This window comes from Equus asinus, chromosome 5 (genome assembly GCF_041296235.1).
Source record: "Equus asinus isolate D_3611 breed Donkey chromosome 5, EquAss-T2T_v2, whole genome shotgun sequence".
Classification (NCBI taxonomy): Eukaryota; Metazoa; Chordata; class Mammalia; order Perissodactyla; family Equidae; genus Equus; species Equus asinus.
The window spans coordinates 34,964,200-34,991,741 of NC_091794.1; the positions used below are offsets into that span (position 1 = coordinate 34,964,200).

General features: G+C 47.6%; 1 protein-coding gene across 8 annotated transcripts in view; it reads left to right on the plus strand.

Annotated features, from left to right (window-relative positions):
* Positions 1-25,657, plus strand: part of MASP1 (MBL associated serine protease 1) — a 64,975-nt gene extending 39,318 nt beyond the window's left edge. For 3 of the 8 annotated variants that reach the window (XM_044771269.2, XM_014843360.3, XM_070509240.1), the window contains 3 exons: positions 2,330-2,467; positions 3,300-3,374; positions 7,418-9,936. In XM_044771269.2, the coding sequence (XP_044627204.1) occupies positions 2,330-2,467; positions 3,300-3,374; positions 7,418-8,301 (1,097 nt within the window). In that variant the 3' untranslated portion in view covers positions 8,302-9,936. Of the gene's footprint in view, positions 1-2,329; positions 2,468-3,299; positions 3,375-7,417; positions 9,937-13,781; positions 13,920-17,123; positions 17,238-18,117; positions 18,304-20,144; positions 20,213-22,207; positions 22,308-22,756 lie in introns of those variants that run through there. The other 5 variants (XM_070509242.1, XM_014843363.3, XM_014843362.3 and 2 more) reach the window with 4 other exon arrangements.
* The last annotated feature ends 1,885 nt before the right edge of the window (positions 25,658-27,542 follow it).

Below are 27,542 nucleotides of genomic sequence, written 5' to 3' on the forward strand. Positions count from 1 at the left end.
TGCTCAGGACAGCAGGTCAAGAAAGGTGTGTCTGAAGGAAAGTAAACGGTAACAAGAGGTGACAGTGGAGACAGGGTGTGGGCTGCTACATTGCATCCTGGAGAATGATGAGAAAGAGAGGCCAAGGGAATGGAAAAAGGAAGAGCATTTTGAGTCCAGAGTGTGGAAGTGGCCAGAAGAAGCTTCAGAGAAAAAGATGAGACCCTTCACAGAGCGGAAAAGATAAGACTAGCTGAAGAGGCAGGGTCTGGATATAGCATCTTTGATTGTGCCAGGCAGAGCTTAAAGGCCACTCGAAGGGCAAGTTGTCTCCAGGTTCCAGAGAGATGTGGCTCTCTGCCTGCCATGTACACTTGGGGAGAGGTGCACCCTTTCCCTGCTCACTATACCCAGGCTGAGGTCACCTCTATTTCCACTATTTATCACTCTCCCTGTCTGGTTGTAGGACCAGCTTTATCCATGGGCAAATTTACTTCTCTAGAGTTAAGTGAAAGTAGGTCCTCTATCCAGAAAATCTCTGCCCACCAGTGCTGGCCATGTAACAGGCTCCCAATAGTCTGACCACCTCGCCATGTCTAAGACCAACCCTGGAATTCCTCCACCTCGAACTAGGTAATAAGTCTTAAGGATAGCTTCAGCAAAATGACCTGCTAGACCAAAGTTAAGATAGACAAGAGTCATACTACCAAGATCCAGGAACACATCAACGGCATTTTCTAAAAGAGGAAGAAAAATCTGCTGTGAGACCCAACAGGAAAATGCACTTAAAATTCTTTGTAGCTTCACTTAATAAACATTATCGCCTCTTGTTATCCTAGTGCTGACCCTCCCATGCTTTCCTTGCAGAGTAGAAGTGTGTCTCTACTTTGGGGTGATCAAAACAGATGGGAATGATTTGACCAGGGAGCTGAAGGCCAGGACAAAACACTAAGCAGTTCTCTTGGCTTTTGCCTCCCTTGTGGATAGGAGTTACCTGCATTTACTCTCATCCTTCACCCCTGTCCTCCACCCTGGAGGACCTGCGAGTCACCTATAGTTTAAGTTAGCTCTGTTCAATCGGAAAGATGCATTTGTAGTCCTAAAGCTAAAAGTCGCATTTCTGAGTAGCATCTCAGGTGTAAAGTGCCATCTCTCTTTATGATGAGATGAGGGAAATTTGGGAAATTCTGCCATAGTTTTGGAACGCTGTCTTCTGAAATTATCAGAACATTGACAGCTAATGTCTGCCATTACCCAGCTAATATTTATTATAGGCCAATTTAGCTAGAAAACAGATCCTTAAGAACTGTCAGTTTGGTTTACTTAAAAGAGCACTGAGTTTAAGGTCAGTTCTAGTTGTCTGACCGTAACTCACTGTGTGACCTTAGACCAGTCAAGTCTCCTCTCTGGGCTCACCTTTAAAGACGGTATTCTAGATTGCCTGCCTTCAGGTTCCTTTTCAACTGTGAAGTTATATGAGTCTTCTATGATTCTTCAATTCCGGCAGAGGCTGTTAGACCTAAGATTAGAATTTCCTTAGAAATGAGCACCATCCCCTAATGGAGGCCCCTGAAGAGACACTGACAAACTGGGTCCTCATCCTCTGACCTGGCTCACAGCAGACTCATGCTGGACTCTATCAGTGCTGGCAACTCCCCTAAGATCTAGCTGGACTGGCAGCTCCTCTAAGACCACCTCTGAGAAGCAGGCATCTTTGGTCTTGTTCTGCAGCCATCCCCAATGTCCCTGCACCAACAATTGGAAACAATGAGCAGATGAAGACTCAAAGTTGGTCCACACCTGACTCTACCCCCTGCCTTCTGTGCCTGCAGAGAGCCAGCAGGGTGGGGCTGTGGACTCATGCAGGAACTGGGTTTCTTTTGGTTTGTTTTTGTTTTCTTTATGCCAAGCTCCAATGTGAACACATTAACTGCTCTTACTCAGCATGTGTTGGGTCTGGAAGAACTGAAAATTCTTTGGTTCACATGAGCCAGAATTTTCTCGCTGAGCCACAGGCTTCATGCTTGGGCAGAGGAGGCTAAGAGGATTGCACAACAGAACTGGAAGTCAAGGAAAGGGCCCTGGCAGGGAAAGACTGTGGTCTGCTTAAATCTCAGCAGACCTGCTTCTGCCCTGGAATTGACACCAGGCCAGGTGAGTTGACCACACGATAGATGAGAAGGACCCCAAAAGTAGGGCCACTGGTGACTGCTATGGGAATGGTGCCCCATCTCATAGACTATAGCACTGCTCTCTGGAGTTGCGCACATCCATGTGAGACAGACCCACCAGATGGCCCCAAGAAGAAGAACAAAAGGTAGTTGAGGGGTCTCATTCTCTTCTCTCTCAGTTGCAGACTGTGGAGCCCCAGCAGAGCTGGAACATGGGCTGGTTACCTTTCCTACCAGGAACAAACTTACCACATACAAATCTGAGATCAGATACTCCTGCCAGCAGCCCTACTACAAGATGCTCCACAATACCACAGGTGAGCTCCCCATGCTAAACCAGCCCACTCCTGCTTCATACCCTCTGAGTCTCAGCGTTAGGCTGGAGGCTGAAACAGCCAGTCCATTGGCCACAGTTTGGGAGGAATTGGGAAGAGAAACTCTTAGAGACATGCCTCGCCTCTCCCTGCCTCAGGCTAACACCCCAAGAGTTAGACTGTATGGTAACCCAACACCCACACATACACCTTCACAGCCTCTGGCAGAGAAGTAACCCTCAGGGAGATGGGAAGGCCAATGGGCTCTGCCTCTGCCACAGACTAGTGCTAAGAAAATTCTCGTAATTTCTCAAAGCATCCAAGTCCTCACTTCAAAAAAGGAGCAGTAAAATAGCTCACGTTGCTATTGTAAGGCTCAAACAAGATGGTGGACACAAGTGTGGGTTACTAAAGGGTTTGTTAGGTGGAGAAGGGAGGGAAGGGACAGTGCTCCACAGAGAACGTGGGAACCTAGGCTGTATGGCTAATGAGGAAATGTGTCTGCTAGGGCCCGGGCAAGGAGGGATCAGCCCCCAGACAGGCAGGGGTCAGACTGCACAGAGCCTTGGACCACATGCTGAAGAGCCTGTTGTTTATTCTGAGGGGAATGGGGAGCTATTGGTGATTTTGAGCAGAGGAGGGACATGGTCAGATTCTCACTTTAGAAAGCCCTTCAGATTGCAGAGAGGACTAGCTTAGAGAGAACTGCATCAGAAAGGCTGTTTGGAAGACTCGCAAGGATCCACAACAGAGGAATTAAGAGCCCAGCTCTGTTTTCTACGTGCTATAATCAACCACTTTCCCCCTCTGCCCCAACCTTTCCTGACTCTCCCAGGTGTATATACCTGTTCTGCCCAAGGAGTCTGGATGAATGAAGTACTGGGGAGAAGCCGACCCACCTGCCTGCCAGGTACCTCACCCTCCAAGTCCTCTGCCTCATGGTCTCCCATTCAAGGCCCTTGGGGGCCCCAGGTGCTCTTGTTAATGGAGTAGGGAGTGGGACCATGATGCTTTATTGTTTTCTAAGAGATCTCTTCAGAGGGTCAAAGGTCAGAGAAGCCCAGCCTCACACCTTCTTTCAGCTTGTTCTATCATGCCAAGAGCCTTCTTGTCTCCTCTGCCTGCAGTTCTGCTCCTTTTCCACCAGGTTTTTCACCCCACACAGTTTGTATATGCACCTGTCGTGCATCAGGAAAATCAAGAAAGTGGGCACCTTGTCCTCAATCACTCATTATGCTGTAGAGGAGATGAACAGCATCAGACAAATAACAAACAACTCTAGGAGAGAGTAAGAAGTTCTTCCAAAGAGCGGTGTGTTCAAGTCTTACCCATTGCTGCCGCTCCGTGGCTCACCTACTGACCTCACTTTAAAGTGAAAAAAGAATTTTGTGGTAACAGAGAGTGTCACTGTGCATACAGATTTGGGGGATATTTTGTGGATATTTGCTTTAGCATTAAAAGTATGGATGATTTGCATTGCAACCATAGTACATACATATATTCAAATCGACGACTTAGAAAATTATAGCCCCAAATGCACACTGTAGGGTTAAACAAAGAACCCACAAAAATTAAATTTAATATTCACCATACAGAAATTTACACTTTAAAAAAAAAGCAGGAAGAGCAGTAATTGAAGGATATAGCCGTTCAAGAAAGCGCTGAGGAGCCGTGCTGATTCTGCCCGTGCGTTTGCTCAAACAGCCGGAGCTTTGCTGTATGTTTAAGTGTTGGGTGGCATTTGTGTTTTGCTGAATTAGAGTGTTGGGTAAACTGAGATAGTGTGTTATTTGAATGGTCCATTTTAGTTACCCTTGATACCTCATTAGGGTCCTAGATGTTAGATGAGATGTTAAAATGGAAAGGCTAAGGAGTCGTCTACCATTATACTTAAGAACTGACGAAAGTGTTGGTGTTTGGGAGTCAGTTTTGGCCGTCATAGGTGCTATGAGATCCCAGAGAAGGAGGAGTCCCTGCACGTGGCTGTCTGGGAGTGGAGGGATGAGGACTGGAGGGATTGGGGAGACTTCACTTAGAGGGGTTTTATGACTAAGAAGGAACTTGTGAGGAGGTGACACAGGGGAAAGGTCAACCTCCCCACTCTGCTGACCTCCATCAACTCATTTAGGCTTAGCCAGAAGCATACCCAAAGGCCACAGTTAGTAAAGCCTCAGAGATGAGGAATGGTGGAGCTGTGGCAAACTGGAGGGGCAAATTCCCATTTGGCTAAAATACTATATGGCCCAAAGAAAACAGCACTGCAGGTGGATTCCATGCTGGGCAGCCATGCTGCAACCTCTGGAGGGAGAAGAGGCATTGAACTGGGAGTCAGAGCCTGGGTCCTAGTCCTGGTGCTATAATTTCCTAATTGTGGTATTTGATAAGTAATCTCACCTCTCTGGGGCTAGGATTCCACACCTCAGAAGTAAGGGAGCAGAACCAGGTGATCCATGACATTCTATGACTCTGAATGATCATCATCCTCTATATTTAAACAAAGCATCTTGGACACAATGAGTCATGAAATTCTTTTAATATTTGGTATTGAGAAGAACAATGGTGTATCATTGGACCAGGACAGAGATTTCTAAATTCTGTCCTCCTAAAACAATGAAATTGAACCCAAGCAAGCAAGAATGGAGAAAGCCATTTCATCTAGCATCATAATATCTACCTTTCCAAGGAAACTGCTAAGCAAATGTTTTTTTGCCCCTTATTTTACACATGAGAAAACTAAGGATCAGTGAAGTGTAATGATTTACCCAAGGCTACCCACAGAAAGCTAGGGGCAGAGCTGGAAAGTGAACCCAAGAATTTTGATGTCAACACCAGCAATCCTGAGCCATTCTTGACTCTGATTATGTTTCATGCCATCTCATGAACCCAGAATTCGAGAATATCACATTTTTTTAAGGGCCCTCCCTCAATACCTCTAGTCTTCTAGAGTCCAAGTCTGGCTTCAGCACAGCTGAAGTTCTAGTATTTCCAGAAGGTTCTTTTGTCCCAGGAAAGACTGGATGAAGAATGCTAGCAACCAATCAGAATGGCCCCATTTCAATGAGCCCTCTCAAAGTTTTGTTGCATCATTCAACCTCTTTAAAGGACAAGAGAATATCAAGAAGAAAAACAGACATTAGTGGAAAAAATGAAGCTAAAATCAGAAGAAATGGGCTCCACTTCTGGCTCTGCCACTAATGACTTTGAGTACCTCACTTGCCTTCTCTAACCTCAATTTCTCCATCTGTAAATTAGCTGTTCTCCAAGCTTCCCCAGTTCTGACATTCTGTGACCTGGGGCATGATACTGGCACCTTGGTTGAAGAAAGGCATCCCTCAGTGCTGGCTTTGTTGTGACCATGGACTGAGCAATTGGCATGTCCCTCACCAGAAAAGGGCCTTTCAGCACTAAAGGAGTTGTGCAGGGCCAGTCATCGACTTGCCTTGAGGTGTCATTTGTAGGCTTCTGCATATAGTTGGGAGTCTGGCTGTCAACTCTCAAAGGCCAAGCCACAAAGAGTTAGCAAAAGCCAGCTCACATCTGGCCTGGGGTGAATAACAGAGTGTCTCAGGATCATGTAAGAAGCATTTGGCCTCAGGAAGCGGACCATCTGCAAAGCATTCGGTTACTGAAAGCATGACCTCCTCAAGTTGCCAAGAAAACTCAAATGCTCCTCGGTCTTTAAAGGATTGTTGAAAATGTCCAGGGCCAAGGAGTATAGCCTGGCCATTTGCAACTAGGAGGCCCACACTCACAGGGGACTTATCTCCCAGGCCTAAGAAATCCTGATGGGAAGGGCCCATGTGAGCTTGTTCTTAGTCAGTGATGGGCTGGTACTGAAGACCCTCTGCTCATGGGCCAAAGCATTTGGCTGCAGGAGGCTGGTGGTGCATGTGCATGCTCGGGGTACAAGTCGGTGGAATGAAGTTTAAGCAGACCTTTCTTCTTCCCCTGAAGGTACTACAGGGTTTCTGGGTGCAATGATGGGTGGCTCGGAGCAGGGTCCATGCATCATTGCTTGTAGATTATGCCACCTTTCCTTAACCTTGGGTTCCTTGGGCATCCATTCATAGCATGAGTCCTTCAGGCCAGAGAAGAAAAGGTTAGAGGGCCCATGACTGTGATCTTCATATGTAAGGAGGCGTTGTGGGATACAGGATAAGACATTGATCTTAGAATCTAGTTAAGCCCCTGCTACTCAACTTAATAGCCATGTGACCTTAGGCTAATCACTTAACCTGGAGAGTTTTACTCATCTATAAAATGGGGGTGGCCAGGACAAATAAAATAAAAATGAAAGGAATTTGGAATTGAAGTATCCTTGGAAATCATCTTGACCAACTGCCTCATTTAGTAAATCAAAACTTGAAATCCAGAGAGAGAAATTTACTTATCCAGAGTCATATAGGACATAGGAGAGAAAAGCTGAGTCAAAGCTCCAAGTGTCTTGGCTCCCAGTCCATTGTTTGCTGTGACCTGCTAGACAGTCCTTTAGCTTCCTTCCATCTCCCAAAGTCCATGATTTATGGTTTTCAGAAGTTTTCTAAGCTCCCACTGCATGGCCCACTTCTGAGTTATGAGATGCCTTTCTAAGGAAGAAAAGGGAGAGGCGGCCACTGTTAGAGATAGGCATGGCTAAAGAAGATCCAGGCCAAAAGTGATCTTGGCTAGAAACGGTTCAGGATGGTGAAGCCCCATGTATGAAAAGGTCAGTTCCATGATGGTCCTGGCTCCAGAAGTCCAGACTATAGGTGGGCCAGATTAGAAAGACATAGGCCCGAGATGACCCCACGCAGAACTCTCCCAGGGTTGCATGGCCCTGCATGATGTAGGGTAGGGTCCTGTGGTGGCATAATCTACAGTGGATGAGATGTGAATTTCTTTCAGTGGCTCTTTTCACATGGCTGACCTGACCAGTCTCTGTCTCTTGTCCCCGTTCCCTCCTTCTCCTTACAGTGTGTGGTCAGCCCTCCCGCTCCCTGCCAAACCTGGTCAAGCGGATCATTGGGGGTCGGAATGCTGAGCCAGGCCTCTTCCCATGGCAGGCCCTGATCGTGGTGGAGGACACCTCGAGGGTGCCAAATGACAAGTGGTTTGGGAGTGGGGCCCTGCTCTCTGAGTCCTGGATCCTCACAGCAGCCCATGTGCTGCGCTCCCAGCGCAGAGATAACACAGTGACACCGGTCTCCAAGGAGCATGTTACCGTCTACCTGGGGCTGCATGATGTGCGGGACAAATCGGGGGCTGTCAACAGCTCAGCTGCCCGAGTGGTGCTCCACCCAGACTTCAACATCCAGAACTACAACCACGACATAGCTCTGGTGCAACTGCGGGAGCCTGTGCCCCTGGGACCCCACGTCATGCCCGTCTGCCTGCCGAGGCCTGAGCCCGAAGGCCCTGCGCCCTACATGCTGGGCCTGGTAGCCGGCTGGGGCATCTCCAATCCTAATGTGACAGTGGACGAGATCATCAGCAGTGGCACGCGGACCTTGTCAGATGTCCTGCAGTATGTCAAGTTACCCGTGGTGCCACACGCCGAGTGCAAAACCAGCTATGAGTCCCGGTCTGGCAACTATAGTGTCACGGAGAACATGTTCTGTGCCGGCTACTACGAGGGTGGCAAGGACACGTGCCTTGGAGACAGTGGTGGGGCCTTCGTCATCCTTGATGACTTGAGCCAACGCTGGGTGGCTCAAGGCCTGGTGTCCTGGGGGGGGCCTGAAGAATGTGGCAGTAAGCAGGTCTATGGGGTCTACACAAAGGTCTCCAACTATGTGGACTGGGTGTGGGAACAGATGGGCTCCCCACAAAGTCTAGGGGAGCTCCAAGTGGAGCGGTGAGCTGACTGACTTCTTCAGGGCCTGCCTGCCATGCCCCAGCCCAACTGAGGCTGCACACCACTCTTCCAATGACACACTCCATGTTACCCACCAGACCAAGTGGAATGGAACATGCTGTTCCCATCCTCCCGAGACAGCCCCCTGGACCCTGAGAGGCAGGAGTGTGGTATAGGGAAAGGTCTCTACACAAGAGACTTGGGTCCATGGGCTTGGGCAAGTTGCTTCCTCTCTCTGGGCCTCACTCTCCCCAGCAGCACAATGAGGGAGCTAGACCTTGGGCCTGCTCAACATTCCTCTCCACCCCAGGGCCTTCTTCACTCCTATTCACTTACCGCACCCATTGGTGCCACTGTCGGTGTAACTGAGCTTGGAACTGGTTGTTAGAAAATATTTTCTTACATTGAGCTGAATGCTGAGTCCATGTATCTTCCCAGCGCTGCCCTCTCGGCGCAGACAGGTGTAGTCCCTCTTCTAGGAGAACACCACTCAGTTTTGGGGAGACAGGGGTTATACTCGGGAGGCCCCTCTCTCCTAGTGAAAGGCCTTATGTACTTTTGTCCCTGAGCTTTCCCTCCCAAAAGCTTCTGGCAGTCTAAGCCTTATCGCTTACGTTCCCTGCTAAAGGAATTTCAAAGGACAAAGAGAAAGCTGGGAAGGTTCACAGCGACTGGGGGAAGGAGAAAAGCAGTGGGAGGCTCCCCAACCCTGCTAAATTCCTACTGTCAACTCAGAACAGTAATTTGGGCCCATATGTCACTCTTGAATACCAGCTGACAACACAGAGTGTCCACATCTGCCACTCCAGACAAGCATGAAGCAATCTTCCAGCCTTGAAATATGTCATCTTAAAAGGCTACTTGAGCCAAAGCTCTAGGTTGGAGACTCAGCTGGATCCTTGGAAAAAGAGAAGGCGCACACTATGCCCTGCTGTGTTTCTGGGCAGGAGAATGGAAGAAAGGTGGCCTTAGGACGTTAGGAGTGACCTGATCCCACCAGACTGCCCAGTGCGCCCATGGTCTGAGCCCTTCAGAGAATCCACCGTGGATTCTGAACGTCTATCCATGGATGCTCAGAGGGATCCACTCCTCCAGTTTCCAGGAACCAGAGTCAAGACAAGCAGAGACTTGCTAGTGAAAGGCAGTGAGAAGAGATGGAGAAACATGAGTCCTGGATTCTAGCCCCAGCTCTGCCTCTAACTGGCTGTATAACCTTTGACAAATCACTTTCCCTCTCTGGGCCTCAGTTTCCCAATCTGTAAAAGGAAGGCATTAGATCTCCCTCAGGGTCTTTCCAGCTCTAGCACTCAGTGCTTCTGATTGCCAGCAGCCTCTCCCTCACACACACCAGGCTGATTGTCCTCCTTCTTCCCGGATGTCCCTCTCCTACGGATTCTCCATCAGAGAAAAGCAGCCAGAGAAGGCCCTGAGAGGGATTCCAAGAAAACAAGTGGGAAGTGTCTACTTTTGCAAGGCAGTTCATGAAAGCACACTCCTACGTCTACAAATGGTGTATGTAGAGGATGCTGCATTTGTCTATTTTCTATCACAGGCTTCACTGCTCTGTCAGGTGCCTCTGCACTCCATTTCTCCTGTCAGGGGTCTAACGTGGAAATAAACCCTCTATGGATAACCAACAGCCTTTGTTTTAGAGTTTGGTTATTGTTGATGTTTGGTTTCTTTGACACTTTAAAGAGAAACTAGCCTCTCATTAAGCCAAAATCTCTCCCATTTTAGAAAAACTACAACTTTTGCCACCTGGACATCATCTAAAAAGGGGTGATGAGGAATGGGGTTGATTCCTGACACGTGTCCTCTCAGGGGCTGCACGTTCCTTCATTGAACCACCTGCCTTTTAGGTCCTTGACTTCAAAGAGCTCAAACTAGCATGCAAGGCAGCGTCATGTGCATGTAGGTCTCAGACAGGCTAAAGGAGTCAAACAACATAAGAGATTGCAGTATTATGGGAACTTAACGGAGGGAGAGATTCATACTCTGAAGGGGATCTGGAGAGCTTTACAGGGAGGTTTCAAAGGATGCACTGGGAGATGGGACAGAAGGGTCCAAGTGGACAGTCAAGCAGGAGGGCATGCATGAGCAGAGTGAGAGCAGTGGGGACTGAGGGAGAACGGAGTCTTGAACACCATGCTGGCACTCTGACCCATAACCAGTGAGTCTCCAATTGGGGTCTATCAGAATCATCTGGGGTGCTTGTTAGCAATGGAGATTCCTGGGTCGCACCCACAGGAAGTTCTGTATCAGCAGGTCTGATGAGGGCAGCAAGGTGTGGAAAGTAGGGTGAAGCTGAGCTAGAAAGAGTGATTAGGAAACCACTGCAACTCTGGAGAGAGTTGGCAAAACCCTACCAGACCCAGGGCTGTGACAGTGCAGACATGGAGGCAGGGGGAGTTTGCATATTTTGCGTATTTAAGTGCTGTATTGACAGCTCTTGGTATAATGGCGTCTTGTGAAATACTGCAGGTGCAGGAGTATGGGAGAGGCAATGACTTTTTTTGGGGTTTATATCATAATGAAAACATCATGCTTTTTACACTATTGAGAACTAAATTTTGCTTTACACATTATATGTAGCTGGTTTCAAGGATTATCATGTCTTGTGTTCTATTACATGTCAGATTTTTACTTTCCTCTAGATATTTGGACTTTTATGTTGTAACATATTGAGACACTGAGGTGTCATGAGGTTACATGGAAAGCACACTATGACATGGAGTGGAGGAGACACGTTACTCTCTGCTTCTCCCAGTAATATTTTTTACTGGTTTAGTGGCTGATTGAATAGGAGGGTTGAAGAAAAGGGAGGCAAGAAGAATGAGGTCCATGCAGACATGAATAGACATCTGGAATAACAAAGAGGAGAAGGTTAGTGAAGGGTGGAGACCAGGGCTTGGTTTTGCTGTGCTTGCAGAGTTTATGAGCAATCCAGCTGGAGATATAAGGAAGGAATAAGGAAGAAAGGAATATTTCAGAAGAGAGGGCAGATGAGAGACACTGATTTGAAATCCATCAGGGTATAGGTGGGATGATGGCATGGGAGGAGATGGTATTATCTACTGAAAGTTTGCAGAAAAGAAAAGGGGCTGAGCACTGAGCAAGGGTAACACCTGTGTGGAAGACATGGAGAGGAGAAGAGAAAGCCCAAGAAAGAGACAAAAAAGAGGGATCAGAAACACAAGAAGAGATGTGCTTCAGAAGCCAAGGAGGGAAAATGTCAAGAGGGATGAAGTGGTTAACAGAGCAAGTGCCACAGCCAGTCCAGAGGAATGCCTCCACGCTGAACATCCCTGGGGATAGGGACCAGGCAACTACTGTGAACTCTGAGGGAGGAGCCATGTTTAAAGTCCCTAACCTTCCCTCCATCTCCTCCTCTTCCTCCTCTTCTTCCTCCTTTCTCTTCCCTTCCCTTCCCTTCCCTCCCTCTCTCTTTCCCTCTCTTCTCTCCCTCCCCCCATCTCCAGACTTCTCCTGTATTTTTTTCTCTTTCCTGAGGCAGGAAACTACTCTCCATCCTCCCTTCTCTGTGGCTTATAGTAAAAGCTATATGCTCAGTTCTCCAGGTTTTGATTCCTTGAAACCTACCAATCTTTTATCACGATGCCTGACTCTTCAAACGAAAGTCTGTGTTTCCATACTTTGGTTTCCACTTTTCTCTTTCAAAAGTCAAAGCTCTATCTAGCCTCACCTAAAACAATGGACGCTCCAACTTCAATAGTGGGGAGCCACAGGGAAAGAAGAATTCCTAGGGGTGAAGAATACATGAGCTAAAATTTCAAACAGTATCCTCCTATATGTGTAAATATCACTGTGGAAGTTCCAGGTATGGGCCCAGAGCCATTCTGTCTCCGTCAATGGTTGTGGATCTATTAAATATTCAAATGGCTGCTTTATTTCCATGTTCGTGCAAGGCATGGCACCTTCTTCTTCTGAATCCTCCTCCAAAGAAGAGGGAAGGATATGGAGACTGAGTGTCAACTCCTCATTCTAGAAACTTGACTGTTGAAGGGAGGAGAGGGAGAGACTGTGGAATGAATGAGAAGCACAGAAAGAATTTTGACTTTAGGAGAAGAAGGCTTGACCATGTTTTGGAGGCATAGACAAAGGAGACATGCAAGAATCAGGAGAGGGAGCAAGAATCCCCAAAGTCAGGTCCCCAAGAGTTTGGAAGTGAGGACATCCAGAGCCTAGAATTAGTTCTGAAGAGAAGAAAGTTTACAGAGGAAGTAGGTTGGAGAGGTGGATGGTCGGGGAAGCTTCCATCCAGCAGGCTTGGAGAATCTGCTGGGAATGAGAACAGGAGGTTAGCCTGGGGCAGTTGGCCAAGGGCATCCAGAATGATGATATTGGAGATGTTGAAGACGCTGCCAAGGTTGCAGGACATTCACTATGATTTTCCCCAGCCCTACTCAGCATCCTGGTAACAGTTACAAAGAAGGCAGAGGGCTTGGGGTATGAGTGCTCTGGGAAGACATGTAGGTAAGAGTTAGTGGTGCTGGCCAGAGTGGGTAAAGCCCAGAGTTGGAAATCAGGAGACTTCAAATTTAGAGTCTTGCCACTAACTCATAGAGTGACTTTTGGCAAGTCAATTCCCTTCTCTAGGCTCCAGTTTCTTTAGCTATAGGGTAAGAAGGATAGACTTGATGGTCTCCAAGATCTGTTTACCTATAAGGTTCTGCATGTCTACGTCTGTGAATCCAAGTCAATGGAAACTGAGTACAGAGCAGGCAGGTACTTGTTGTGGGGGTCTTCAATCCCCCATGGCCCTGAGGAAGGGCTTCTCTGAGGAGGAGAGATCCCTGTGGATGGAGCATGAACATTCTTTATTAGTCAAGACTCTTTCATTTATGTGATGGAAATCCAACATAAACAGCTTAAGGGACAGAGAGAGAGAATTAGAGGCTCACATACCTAAACAGTCCATACCAAAAGGCTTCGGGTAAGCTTAGATCAAATACAAGGATAAAACCTCTCTTGCTTAACTCCTCATCTTCTAGCTCCACTTTTTTCTCTGTTAGTAGCATCATTCTCAGCAGACTTAAGTGATCATTGCCAGATCTGGGCTTATAGCGAGCAGTTTAGCAACCCCAGCAGAGAAAAGTCTTCTCTTTTTCTAATATGTTTAACAAAATTCCCAGGTCAGGCTTTTATTGGCCTGACCAGGGTCACATCCCCATCTCTAAGTAATCGCTGTGACCAGAGGGTGAGAGGCTTTAATTAGTCAGGTCTGGGTCACATTCTCTTCCTGAGAACAACAGGTAAGGTCATTCCAACTCATGACATATGGACTAAGAATTGGGGAAGAGGAGACTCCAGAGCGAAATTGTGGTGCTGTTAATGAAAATTCCGATGGGTATTGGGAGATCAAAAATAACAAATGTTCCTAACAGAGGGTGATGATCTGGTAGCCCCAGCAAAGGGCAAGATGGAGCCCAGAGCGTGATCTGTGCTTCCCTCCCTTGGCTGCAGTGTGTGGGATCCCCAAGTTCTCCCGGAAGCTGATTGCCAGGATCATCAACGGACGCCCAGCCCAGAGGGGAACCACTCCTTGGATTGCCATGCTGTCACATCCGAATCGGTTGCCCTTCTGTGGGGGCTCCCTTGTAGGTAAGGAGAAGGTAGAAGGCATGGGGGACCCAGAGTTAGGGGGCAGGGTGGAAGCAAAGGCATCTGACCCTCTTGCCAGAGACCCACCAAGATTACCTCACTGGCAATCACTGTCCACACTAGCAGCAGGACCCAGAAGTACAGTGTGGTAGAAAGAGCCCTTAGCTGGAGCCAGGAGACATGTGTTCCTGTTCTACCTGGCTCCTTCAGTCAATAAGCACCTACTGAGTCCTGGTCAGTCTCTGGCACTGGGAAGAACTAAGTTAAGGAGTCAGTCCCTCAAACCTGGATCACGACACAAGGCACTTAACATGCGGCTCAGAGGCAGTGTGTGCCAGGGCTGTGGGACCAGGGAGAACCAGGACACTCACCCTGGAGCAGTCAGGGAAGGGAAGTTATGAAGGTCTTGAATGCCATGCTTAGGAATATAGATTTTATCCTGAAAGCTGCTGCAGGTTTATAAGCATGTTCCGGAAGAAGTCCTCCCCAGGGGCAGAATAGATTGAAAAGAAGGTGAATCCAGAGGCCAGGAATTTGGTGAGGGGACTATTGCAATAGTGAGGAGGGAAGTCATTAGCCTCAGAACAAGGGCAGGGGGCAGGGGATGAAAATGAGGCAGATTCAAAAGCATTGGGACACAGCATTGTCAGAATTTTGTAATGGAGTGCATGCGGGTGGGAGTGGGAGCGAGGACAGGAAAAGAAGGGCTGCCAGCTCTTCCTGCTGCAGTTTGCTCTGGATAATGTAAGGTCCGTTCCATCTCTGACATCATGAGAAAAATGGATAGCATGCCAGAGTCCCCCGCCAATTCCTGGTCTGATCCCGTCACAGAGGAGGAAGGCCTGGAGGGTTTGTCTGTGTCTGGGCAGCTCACGTGCTGCTAGCTTGCCTCTCACTGCATCACCTCCTCCAGGGTGCAGTCAGGTAATGACGGCTCCACATCAGGGATCCCCAAGGCGAGGCACCAGGCCTGGATGAGGGCTTCAGTCCTGACACCCTGGGATATGTGAAATGGCAACCAGGCATTAGCCTTCCTTTGCGAGGAATTGATCTTTATAATCCCGAAAACACAAGGAAGAATGGTCTCACACTGTGGAGCCACCCAAAGGGGCATGGAGAGTGAGTCTGGGTGTTACAGGGGCAGCCCAGTGGGAGAAGGCAGAGGAGAGGACCAAGAAGGAGGGGGAAGGGGCAGAGAGACAGGGCTAGAAGGACAAAGATAGAGAGAACGGAGAGGGAGAACATGCCAGAGACATGGAAAATAAGAGGAGGAAGTGAAAGATTAAGGGAAAAAGAAAAGGAAACAAGTAGACAATAGGAAGAAAGACTGGCGGGGCACAAGAGACCTGACAGAGAGGAGAAATTGAGAAAGCCAGAAAAGCAGGGTGGAACCAGAGAGAAGACAGGGTCAGAAGAGGAGCAGAGAGATGGTGAGGGGGAGAGGCATGGTGAGCGGAAGGGAGGGGAGATATTGCTGATTTTGCTAAAATGTGAGTAGGAGATGTTGTGTGTGCCTACAGTTTTAAGAATTAAATTAATCTTCTTAAGCCTTGAGTTTTTAAGTTCAATAACATCCAACACTTATTTGTGTCTACTGCATGTTTATTCCCTATCACTCATGTACGGAAAGACGTTTGAAGTATACTTCTCTACCCTCAGCCAAGCTACACCTTCTCTCCCACTTCACCCTCCCCACAGGTCTCCTAATCTAGACTCTCTCTCCTCCTCCTGTTATTCAGTTTTGTAGAGCAAGGGAGGTGGGAGAGGGCAGAGGAAGCAGGAGAGGAGCTGAGGGACAGAGGAAGGGGGAAAGCACGGTTTCAATGCCCACACCGAAGCCTGAGCAGACAAACTGACTCAGGGACTCTGACAGTGTTGGCAGAGTAGGGAGGCAAAGCTGCATCTTTGGACTTATCATTGCACACCCCTGGGTTCATCGAAATGGCCCAGAGCCCTGCTTTGAAGCAGGCTCTCTTGCCTCATCCCACTTTATCCACCTGGAAAATTTGGCCAACAGTCCCTATGTGGACAGGGATAAAAATATCTCCAAGGGAAAAATTGTGGCCTATGTGGATCTCTATCCAGAACCCAGTAGCCCGAGCACATAGCTGCTCCCGAGAGGGCCAAGTAGAGCCTGCAACCTGCTCCAGAAAGGTCCCTCTGCCCTGAACTCTGAACTCAGACCTGATGCCCCCACCCTAAAGCCTTGATGACTTTCTTTCTGCTTGGCTCATCCTGGTTATGCCTTTGTGCTCAGCTATTTATAGGTTTCTTTTCCACTCCACCTAAAGTATGAGTCAAACTTCGACCCTATATTAAGCAAAGGGCAGGAACCTGTCCACTGAGGGAAAAAGACAGTTGAAATACAAGAAATGCACTAGGCTGACCATCAGGAGACCCAGGGTCTGGCCCTGGCCATGCCACTAACCTGCTGGGTGACCTTAGACATCCCTGCTTTCCTCCAGGCCTCATGACCCATATCTATAAAAGGAGAGGTTTGGGTCAGAGCAGTGGTTCTCAACCCTGGTGGCAGTAGAATCATCTGAGGAACTTTTAAAAGGCATTTGAGCCTGGGCTCCACCCCATGACTTAGACGGTCTGGCTTCAGGCCCAGGCATTGTTTTCTGCTCATTATTTTTTTTAATTCTCAAGGTAATTCTAATGTGCACCCAGAGTTGAGAAGCACCGTGCTAGATCAGTGCTTTTCAGACTTTAATGTGCATGGGAAATACTTGAGGATCTTCCGAAAATCCCCAGATTTTACTGATGAATGCAGATTCTGATTCAGTAGATCTGAGGTGGGGCCCGAGAGTCTGTATTTCTAAGAAGTTCTCAGGTGACGTTGCCGCTGCTGGTCCAGGGGCTGCACCTTGATCAACAAGGCCTGAGGGGCGGCCAGTGAGCACGAGGTTTTTTGTGGACCCATCTTGGGCTGTCTGGAGCTCACCAGCTCCATGGGTTTAAGGCAGCCCTGAAATCCTCTTTAAAATGTTCAGTCTTGGCCTGCGTTGGAATAGGCAGATGAAATCACAGATTTAACTCCTAATCTTCAGATTAGGGTCTCACGAGTGTCTGACTTGGGACTACGAAATGCAATGGAGAGGAGTGCCAATGGAGAAGAACAGTGTAAGGGCCCTCAGCTCGGGACAGTGGGAGGCAGGCTGGGCAGTGCAGGATAGCATGCGTTCACCATTCTGTCCTCAGGTTCCAACTGGGTTGTGACTGCGGCTCACTGCCTCCACCAGTCGCTGGATTCAGAGGACTCAAGCCTACATGACTCAGACCTGCTCAGCCCTTCTGACTTCCAAATCATCATGGGTGAGTGAGCTGATTCCTGAAGCTAGGGGTGGTTCTGAGAATGGGGTGTGTCCACTCTCTCACTCACTTATCAGGGCACGGAGCCTAGGGTGCAGAAGGAGCCAGGACTGGAGTCTAGGGACCTGAGTCCAAGCCCAAGCCCACGATTTTCAGGTGGTGGGACCATGAGCAAGTGATTGAAGTCTAGGCCTCGGTTTTTATAATGGTAAAATCAAAAGCCCAGTCTAAATAATTTCCAAAGATGCTTCAGGTTTCTATAAACCCATGGTTTCAAGTGGATCATACACAAACAATCCAAGTTTCCTGTCTCCTTTATAAAATCAAGACCACCAGCTGATTCAGTTCAGTTCAACCCATAGTATTTACCTCCTGACACTAGGCCAGGATCTAAGGACACAAGCATAATTAAGACCTAGTTCCTGCCCACAAGGACCTTACAGTCTAATAACAGAATAAAATATGAGCATGGAGACCTCTAATACAAGATAGAAAGCAGCAAGTTCTATAGAGAGGAAGAGATCAAGCGCCATGGGAGTGCGCAGGGGAGAGACTTCTAACTGAAGAATCTAACTCAAGAATCTGAGAGGCTTCATGGAGGGGCCAACACATGACGCAGGCACTGAAGGGTGGTTATATGGTTTGAACATGTGGTAGTCAGCATAGGAATGAGCATTATAAGGCAATGGGATCAGCTTATGAAGAAAGACAGAGGTGGGAGCCCATGAGAAGATGGGGGAAGGGCAGATAGGAGGAGTTGGCTGGAAAAAGGTGAGCGAAGGGCAGTGCAGGGGTTAAGAAACATGGGCTGATGGGGCAGGGGGCTGACAGGGAACAAGGTGTGACCTAACCCCCATGCCTCATGTTCCTTGTTCTTGCCTAGGCAAGCACTGGAGGGTCCGGTCAGATGAGAATGAACAGCAACTCAGTGTCAAACACATCTTCCTCCATCCCCAGTATGATCCCAACACATTTGAGAATGACTTGGCTCTAGTGGAGCTGGCAGAGAGCCCAGTGCTGAATGACTTCGTGATGCCCATCTGTCTGCCTGAGGGGCCCTTGCATGAAGGTACCCCTCCCCACCCCTGGTCTCACCTCTGCAGAGCAGCAGGTGCCCCCACAGGGATTTCCTCTTCAGCATTGGTGAGGCTCCGGTGCCAGCTGAGCCCGCTGACGGTATCTGCATGATTCCTCAGCTGCCTCTCCTAAAATGGCTAAGTCAGAGCTGGTTCTGAGGCAGCACAAGTAGCGGCAATGACACAGTAAACAGGCTCGATCAGTACCGTAAGTACCGTATCAGTCAGGGTTCAGATAGGAAGACAGAAAGCAGGCTAGTTCTTATAACAGAGAAAACTTAATACAGGGTGTTGGAGGACGGGAGAAGTAGGAGGGGAACGCTGAGATGATGGAGATAGTACCTGTAGGAAGAAGCCACTGGCCCTTGGGCTGTGGGAACAAAGGCAAGAGGTTGGAGTCACAGAACCTGGAAGCCTGGAAAGGGGCCCTGTGGAGCGGGAACTCAAACTCCTGTGGAAGAGGCCCTGTGCCGATGGTGCCGGGGAAATTAGTTGGAACCAAGCGCCACTGCTGGGTGAGGAGTCTTTGCCAGGGTGATGCCAACAGTAACGGCAAGACTTCCTGGAAGTGCCTGTTATTTTCAGGAAGCCCCCTGGAAAAGCAGAACTGCCATTTCAGAGTCTTATCCACAGTATCACAGAGTAGAGTACAGAAGGGTAAATTTGGAGCTGAGGGACAATAACTTGATCACCAGCAAAGGTTCAAATACCCACGGTGCCATTACCTAGTTGGGTGCCCTTGAGGAAGTTGCCAAACCTCAAGCTCCTTACCTCTACGCTGGGGATAACATGCCATGAGGTGGCTGTGATATTTAAATGAAATAATATACTCAAACATATGCAACGTGGAGTACAGGCCAGCCCATGGCAGCTGGCTTCCTTTTCATCTGTTCTAAATCCAGTGGTGCCATGTCATAGCTAATCTCCTTTAGTTCAAAGATGTTATTAAAAATGGCTGAATGGAATCTGAGAAGTTTCTAGGGGCTGTGAGCCAGAAGGAAAGGCACAGGCATTGTTCTGATTCATCAGATGCCATGTGCCTATTATGTGTCCATTGCTTTGCATCATTGATTTACTTCCCGCTTATAAAGCCTTGAGAGATGGTATTGTAGTCCCATTTTACAGGTGAGAAAACTGAGGCTCAGCCAGGTGAAGTGACTTGCCTAAGATACAGCTTGTAAGAAGTAGATCTGGGGCTAAAATCCAGGTTTTCCAACTTAAAGCCCAGTGCTGTTTTCAGTTTCCAGGCTCTTTTTCAAGTGAAGAAATAACTGCTCTATCATGCTCAACCCATTTCCACATCATCCCAAGATCTGTCAACTTCACAGCCTTCCAAAACATTACAGCTGGGTGGGGTTTTAGAGGATAACAAGTTCACCTTCTTCATTTCAAGGATAGGGAAATGAGGCTCAGAAGGGGAGGAGTGAATGCTTACTAAAGGCAGCCTAGCATGTTGTTGACTAGGCTGGACTTTTTGTTTATTCACAGTTATAGATTGAGCACCTACTGTGTTCCAGGACTGCTGTGGGCATGGGGATACAGAGCGAACAAGATAGATGAGATTACTGCTCTCGTGGAGCCTAGATCCGTCCTAGTTGGGAATGGGAGAGAAAACTGAATAATAAGCCAGCTAACGTCTCAGAAAAAATAATGCCCAAACTCTGTGGCAGGTAACCTCCAACCCAGCAGTCTTCCTCCCTACCGTGCTGCCTTTCTCAGAGGGGGCAAATTCAGTCCCTCCTCCACAGGCAAAGGATGACAGGACTGCAAGATGTAACCCTTGGAAAACCCCCTTGACAGCCTTTCTGCCCTTGCTGTGTCTTCTCTCTTCCAGGGGCCGTGGTCATCGTCAGTGGTTGGGGGAAGCAGTTCTTTCAAAGGTTCCCAGAGACTCTGATGGAGGTGAAGTTCAACTTATACCCTACAGAGAGTGACACCTCTGCCCTGCCTTGGACCTTCCTCCTCCCAATCACCCTCAGGGATTTGGAGGCTGGGGCAGGGCGTGGGTGGGAGATGCCAGGAGGTCAGACTCACCTCCAAAGTTAAATGAAACTGAATCCCAAAAAGCTTGACTTGTTGGTTCAACATATCATGGGGCTCTAGACTCTAAACATTGTTCAAGGTTTCCATAACTTAATAAAGGCTCCATTTATGGAAATTCTTCCAGAAAACAGCAGGCATGGACACCCCAAAAGGTGATTCGTCTGTACACTGTGAAGAATCACATACCAGAGTAGTCAAGAACGGGCCAAAGAATGGGCCTTTGGGAGCCACAGTCCTTGCAGTAGTGAACTTGACTGTTGCATTTAGAGGTCACATTCATATTATTTCAGAAAAGAACACTGAACTAGGAGTAAGGAGCCACGGCCCCAAGTCCTGGCTCCTATTAACTTGCTGGGTGATCTTACACAAGTCACCTTGCCTCTCTAGACCACAGGGTAACATCTCGAACTGCAAAGTCAGGGGCAACACTAGGTGTCCTCCAACAGCTGCGTGCCTCCGACATTACGGAGTTCCATGACTGCCTCAGCTAATTCTAAATCTTTCAACTTATGTTATTTTAACATACTTTAAAATTGGGCGTTTGCAACAACCATTCATCCCTTCATCCATTAACTCCCAGGTGTTTATTTGGTGCTTCCCATGTACCAGACGTTGTACTAGCTACTAGGTATGCTGGGGGGTAAAAGGACAGGCCTGGTCCCTGGCCTCCTTAGGCTTACAGTCAGGTGAGAGAGAGGAAAAAGGGTCACCAATGTGAAGATGTGATGATGAAGAAGTATGGATGCTCCGGAACGTGTAACAGGGGATCTGATCTCCTCTTGGAGTGCAGAAGGGCTTCCCAGAGGAGGGGACACTTAAACGATCCTTGAACAATGAGTAGAGGTTAGTCGGGCACTTCACGGTTTGCTGAGGATTTGTGCTCACGACCACCCTGCCCTGACTTCTTCTCCCCACTTATCCAGGAAGGCCATGACCCAACAAGGACCTGAATGGCCTCTGGTCCCCTCTCAGCAAGGGCCAACAGGAGTGTACTTTTGGGGCATGTGACCCATTCAGTTCTCGGTTTGGCTGAATGAGACTCATGCGTTTCCTCATTTTGTTCCTGACATCTGCTCTAATATTTACCCCCAAGCTGAATCAAGGACAATAATAATTACAATACCTTACTTTTATGTATCAGTTTATCACCTCAGTTCAAAACAATATTTCCTTAGTATCAACTATGTTCCAAGCTATGTAAGGTAGACATGGACAAGATACAGACCCAGTATCTAGAAGCTCAGACTGCAGCGAGGGAGAACGGAAGCAAATGCTTGCTGTGAGGCGAGCAGTGGTAATGCCTACAGTACCTAACAGGCATATGGTGTTAGTATTTACAAAGCATCTGCTCATTCATCTCTTCTTTGTATAATTCCATGTGACTAGTATATCAAATATTGTGACTTCCTTTTTTCATATGAGGAATCAGACGTAGAGGTCCGAAAAGCAGCTATTAAGCCATACACCCCAGGTCCCACAGCCAGTAATAGTAGTGGAGGGGGAAAAGAAGACTAACCATAGATTTTGCATATATTGCCATATTCAAAATAATGCATGTGCTAGGCAGTATTATTATCTGCATTTTACAGATAGGAGAACTGAGGCCCAGAGAAGGCATATGAGTTGCCTGAGGTCACACAGAGAGTTCACGACTGAGACTGTACCAGAACATGGATCTCCTGACTCTCCATTAAGTGTTCCTTTACCTGCTCCATAGGGCAGTTTCTGAAACCAGGTTTAAGGTCCACCCAGGTTCATCCAGGAAGGGGACAGGGAGGAGCCAAGTCTAGGGATGTCAGAACAGCAGGGACTCCTCAGCCAAGGGTGGGGACCAACAATGGCCTTGTGTTCTAGATCGAAATCCCAATTGTTGACCATGACATCTGCCAGAAGGCGTATGCTCCACTGAAGAAGAAAGTAACCAGGGACATGATCTGTGCTGGGGAGAAGGAAGGTAAGTCAAGTGGCTGGCATACAAGGGCAGCACCAGCCAGGCTGTGGTACAGAGCCCAGCAATGGAAGAGCTGGAGACCTCGGAGTCTGGCAGGCTGAACAGTGGAGGGAGGGAGAGGAGAGGGCAGAGAAGGGGGACAGGCAGGAGAGGAAGGATTCCAGTGGGGAAACTGTGTCAGAGAAAAGAATGTTAAGGAATTTCCATCATTCCCTTCTCCAAGCTCAACTTGTCTCCTATTGAAATGAGAGTTCTGAATGTGCACTTTTAAAATCATTGCGCTCTGAGGAGGCCTGCCCTGGAACTGCTCAGCCCAGGTTTGGGTCAAATGGTCTGCTGCGCCCCCCCGTGCCCAATTCTCTGAACTACAAGTCAGACGTGGGAACAAGGAGGCTTCCTCGGATCGGGGCTAGGGAAGAGGACAATTTAACCCGCATCTCTTTTTCATCCAGGGGGGAAGGATGCCTGTTCAGGTGACTCTGGAGGCCCTATGGTGACCCTGGATATAGAGAAAGGCCAGTGGTACCTGGTGGGCACCGTGTCCTGGGGGGAGGACTGCGGAAAGAAGGACCGCTATGGAGTGTATTCCTACATCTACCACAACAAGGACTGGATCGTGAGGGTCACCGGGATGAGGAATTGAATTCAGTTTCTCAACCCCGGCACCACCTGTCCATGGTCAGTCAGCAGCAGAGGATAATTATCTGATGGAAGATGCCCCTCGCCCTTCAGCCACCCACCTCATTCAGCCCAACCATTACTGGCCCATAAAGGGGGTGTCTCAGCCCCCTTTTCACTCACTTTAAAGGAGCAGAGTAGCTGAGTGATCAGAACACATGGCCAAATCTAGGCTCACTTACTTACTATCACTTACTAGCTTTGCAACACTGGGCAGGTGACTTCACCTCTCTGAACCTCAGTTTCTTTGTCCATATTATGGAAATGGCATACCTTACCTACCTCCTAAAAGTCTGATGAGGAGCCCATTAATTAATATATTCAGAGCACTTAGCACAGTGTGGGCATAAAATAAGTGCTCAATAAATGTGACTTAGCAGAAGGTCAGTGTGTCTACCAAGCAGAAGAAGTTGTCTTACAATTCCCAGCTGGGTCTTAGGGCTGATTAGTGTACACCCTTCCCCCCAAACTTGACCTTCTCCCTCATCTGCCCCCAAATGCTCTATGCTTTTTGCTACCATGCACCTTTCTGAACCCAAATCCCTGCCCCCATAAAAAAGTAAAAGAAGGTTCTTAGTCCTATAGCATGTCCCATACAAACACACATATGAACATGAGCTAGACACCAAATTGTGAGAATGCCTGAGAGACTCAGGCCAGGGAGGGAGGTTGGGAATGGCGGATTGGGAAGTTAGACACCAAGTTCGAGAACTAGCTCTGCCCCCAGCTCCCTGTGTGACTCTAGGCACAAGTTCCTTCCTCTCACCCCAAAGTACCCTCCCAGCTCTGACAATCTAAGATCCAATGAAGCCATTTTCTCCTGGTGAGATGAGTTAAAGCCAAAGTAACCAAAATGCCAAAGTGACCTCAGGCTTCAGTAGACCTTTGATGCAGACCAAATACTGCTGCTGCTGCTGCCACACCCACTCCATCCACCACACCCAGGTTCCTAAGGACAAGGCTCAAAGTGCTAGCCAAGGGAACTTTCCTTATTCCCACCTGGAGCATCTGCTCGAGGCCAGGGCCTCCTTCCCTTCCTGAGAACCTCAGCTGCACAAGGTCAGCCTTGGTAGGCTAGACCCAACCTCTGCCCTCCCCTCCCTATGTCCACAGCTGACCCCAAGCAGCCGTTCCCCTGATTCCTTGCCCTGGACACCCAACCCTGCAAGGTCATAAGTGTTTCCCAAGCAGAATGCCTCTCCCTCCAAGAGCCACCTCCTCTCTCAGGAAGCTTCCAAAGACCTCATGCCCCCTGAATTCTGAGATTAAGCCCTTTGAGGGATCAGAAGCCCCAGGTCCCTGTCTTCTATTCTATAAAAACTGGTCTTCATGGGATATTTCAGTTCTCAACTTGCACTGCAGCTGCTGGAGTCATTCGGGGCCTCTTGCTGAAAGAAGATGCTGAGGAATGAGAACTTACAGACATTAAGCCCTTAGTCTGAACACTCAGGAAAAGCAATTCACAGCCTTCTTCTGGTTCTATGAGCAAGTCATTCTACCTCTCTGTGTCCTGCTGTTTATTCTACAAAGGGAGGATGGCAATGTGTCCCAACTCCAGCAGATATTTGTCAAGCAAGCTGGAGCTCTATTTCAGATACTGAAAAAGCATTGTGATGCAAAGTTTTGGAATTGTCCTAGGGCATTCCAAAACACCATACTTTCCTGTTTCACTGCCTGGGTGCCCCCATGTACCTGGCTGTGCTGACTGCTATGGAGACTACTGAGACAAAGACTGAGATTCATCCCTTCCAGGAGCTCCTAGAGGGAGAAGTGACACATACACAAGTGACTACCCTGTAACAGAATGAACCCCGCCAAGTACTATGTTTTGGAGCAGTGTGGAGGCAGAAGAATGGCCATTCTGGTATGGAGGCATTGAAGGAGGGGACATCAGGAAACTGTCCCACAGGAGACAGTGTTGGAGCTGAACCTTGAGGAGGGTGGGCATTTCCACAGGTGAGACAGAGGGAGGCCTTCCAGGTGGAAGCAGAATAAGAGTAAATGTCCACTTAGGCTTTTCTCAGATTATGTGACCTCTCACAAAAATGTCATGTCCAGTAGACCAGTTTTCTGATTCTGGGATCACAGCTGTACATTTAGAAAAGCATTTCTCGTTAAAGTGAAACAACTATAGGACTCAAAACAGCCTTAGGATTTGTGTACAAATATTGATTTCTGGCTGGAGCAGTTTATCCTGTGTATTTCCCCCACTGCAACTTCATCTTTACCCTGTGGAAATGTCTAGATGTGCCATGAGACTTCAGCTTACCCTTGATCTACAAGCACTTGTTAGATATACCAGCCCCTGCACTGCTGCTAAGGTCCAAGAAGCCCAAATCTCTCACAGTCATAAAAGCAGAGGGTTGGAGTGTCTGTTAGGACCATCTTGTCCAACACCATGACCTCATTCTTGAACGTTTCTAGAGATAGAAAACTCACTACCTCCAAATGCAGCCCATTCCAACTTCAAAATGTGCCGCATCTTAAGTTCTCTCTTCTATGCAACTCAAATCCACCTCCTAGAATATAGTTTGTATATCTAAAGCTGTGATTCCAGACCATGAATGTCCTTATTAGCAATAATGATCATGCCTGATTTCATTAGCAACAGAAGCTGTTGTTCTTGTGGGTAACTATGAATTTGTTCCAATAAACATCTGCATTGAGTCAAAGCATCCTGTTTGGCTTGTATGTTTTTCCTGTGCTGATGACTCTGGTGAGTTGTGTTTTAATTTATCAACGTTTTGCTGTATTTGATTAGAGATTATAATGGAAAGATGGTATTACCAATACAAAAGCATGTCTTGGGTTTTTCAGGTTAGTTCTGATTAAATACCTTGTCCTATAGTTCCTGTAAATTATCAAAATATCCCAGGATGCCAATCTTTCAGCATCCAAATTACATTTCTTGATTATCGCTCCCACCCAGAATAGAAGAAAATATTTTGAGGGGATCACTTTCTCAATGTTTGCTTCAGAAAATATGGTACCATGTCTATGAGTGGGCTGTTCTGGATTGGAGTATGTACTTTCCTTCTGCCGTGAGTTAATCTTGTTCCCCGGGGGCAGGAACCAAAGAAATAGCACTACAAAGAAGTCCTTCAAGCAAAGGTAGGCAAGATTCAGGGAAGGGGAATCTAGACCACCCATGTGGCAGAGAATGGCCAATCTGGGTCTAGAATGAGTCTTGAAATCAAGAGATTCAGTTTCTAGTGCAGTATAGGTCAACTCCCTTACCCAGCTAATTTCTCCATCTATAACTGGCAGAAAAATCTTTGCCCTCCCCTGTCTGAGGGTTGTTAAATCAAATGAATTAGCAGATAGGAAAGAACTTTGGAAACTAAAATTAGTTCAAATATAAAAACTTCTATGGGAAATAATGACTAACATTTTCAAGCATTTACTATCTTTTTTTTTCTGAGAAAGATTAGCCCTGAGCTAACTACTGCCAATCCTCCTCTTTTGCTGAGAAGGACTGGCCCTGAGCTAACATCCATGCTCATCTTCCTCTACTTTATATGTGGGACGCCTACCATAGCATGGCATGCCAAGCAGTGCCATGTCCGCACCTGGGATCTGAACTGGTGAACCCTGGGCCGACGAGAAGTGAACGTGTGAACTTAACCACTGCACCACCAGGCCAGCCCCAAGTATTTACTATCTAATTGAGACCGTATTAAGCTCTTACACAATTCTCCAATTTAATCCTCACAATAACCTGTCACAAAAGTACCATTATTATGCCCAATTTACAGGTGAGAAAACTGAAGCACAGTGAGGTTTAAAATGTGGGCCAACCTAGAAACAGCAACACCTCAGTAGCAATGAGCACATCTGCTGTCCAGATTTTGATTTCTAATATTTCCTCCAATAAAAGGAACAAGGGCTCCTCAAAGAAATGGCTGATTCAAGGACTAGGGCAGGAAATGGACAAGGTCAGCCTGGAACATCTTGCACCAGAAAGTAAGGCAGTCACACAATGACAGAGGTATGTCAAAGTGACACAGGGCCAACTAGAAGCACTCCAATGGCCAAAGCTGGGACAATTTGAGCAATAAAGCAAATGAAATAGTATTGTATTATAACCCAAAGTATAAAGTAAACATCCATGAACATAGACTTATATGAATAAATTACTGAATAAATAGATAAATAGAGGAGAATAAATAAATGTCCAATGGAGAAAGTCAAATAATTAATGTTATACTTTGCCCTAAAGGAGAAGGAGCATAACTCCCCACCCCGTAAGTGTGGGCTGTACATAGTGACTTCCTTCCAAATAATGCATATGAAAATGGGGGAGGAAAGAGAAATGTTATAGTGGAGAAACCTGACAAAACACTACCCCAGCTAGGTGATCACAGTTAATATCAACAGCAATAAGTCACATTGATAAGCTGTGATGACAATGGCACTCTACCTCTGGGTTCTTCCTCCTCAAGTCTCATAACCCCAGTCTAATAATGAGAAATATATCAAAAATCCCAATTGAGAGGTGATGTCAGCATCATGGTGGAGTGAGCTCGCCCAGGACTCTCTCCCCTCCGACATACAACAAAA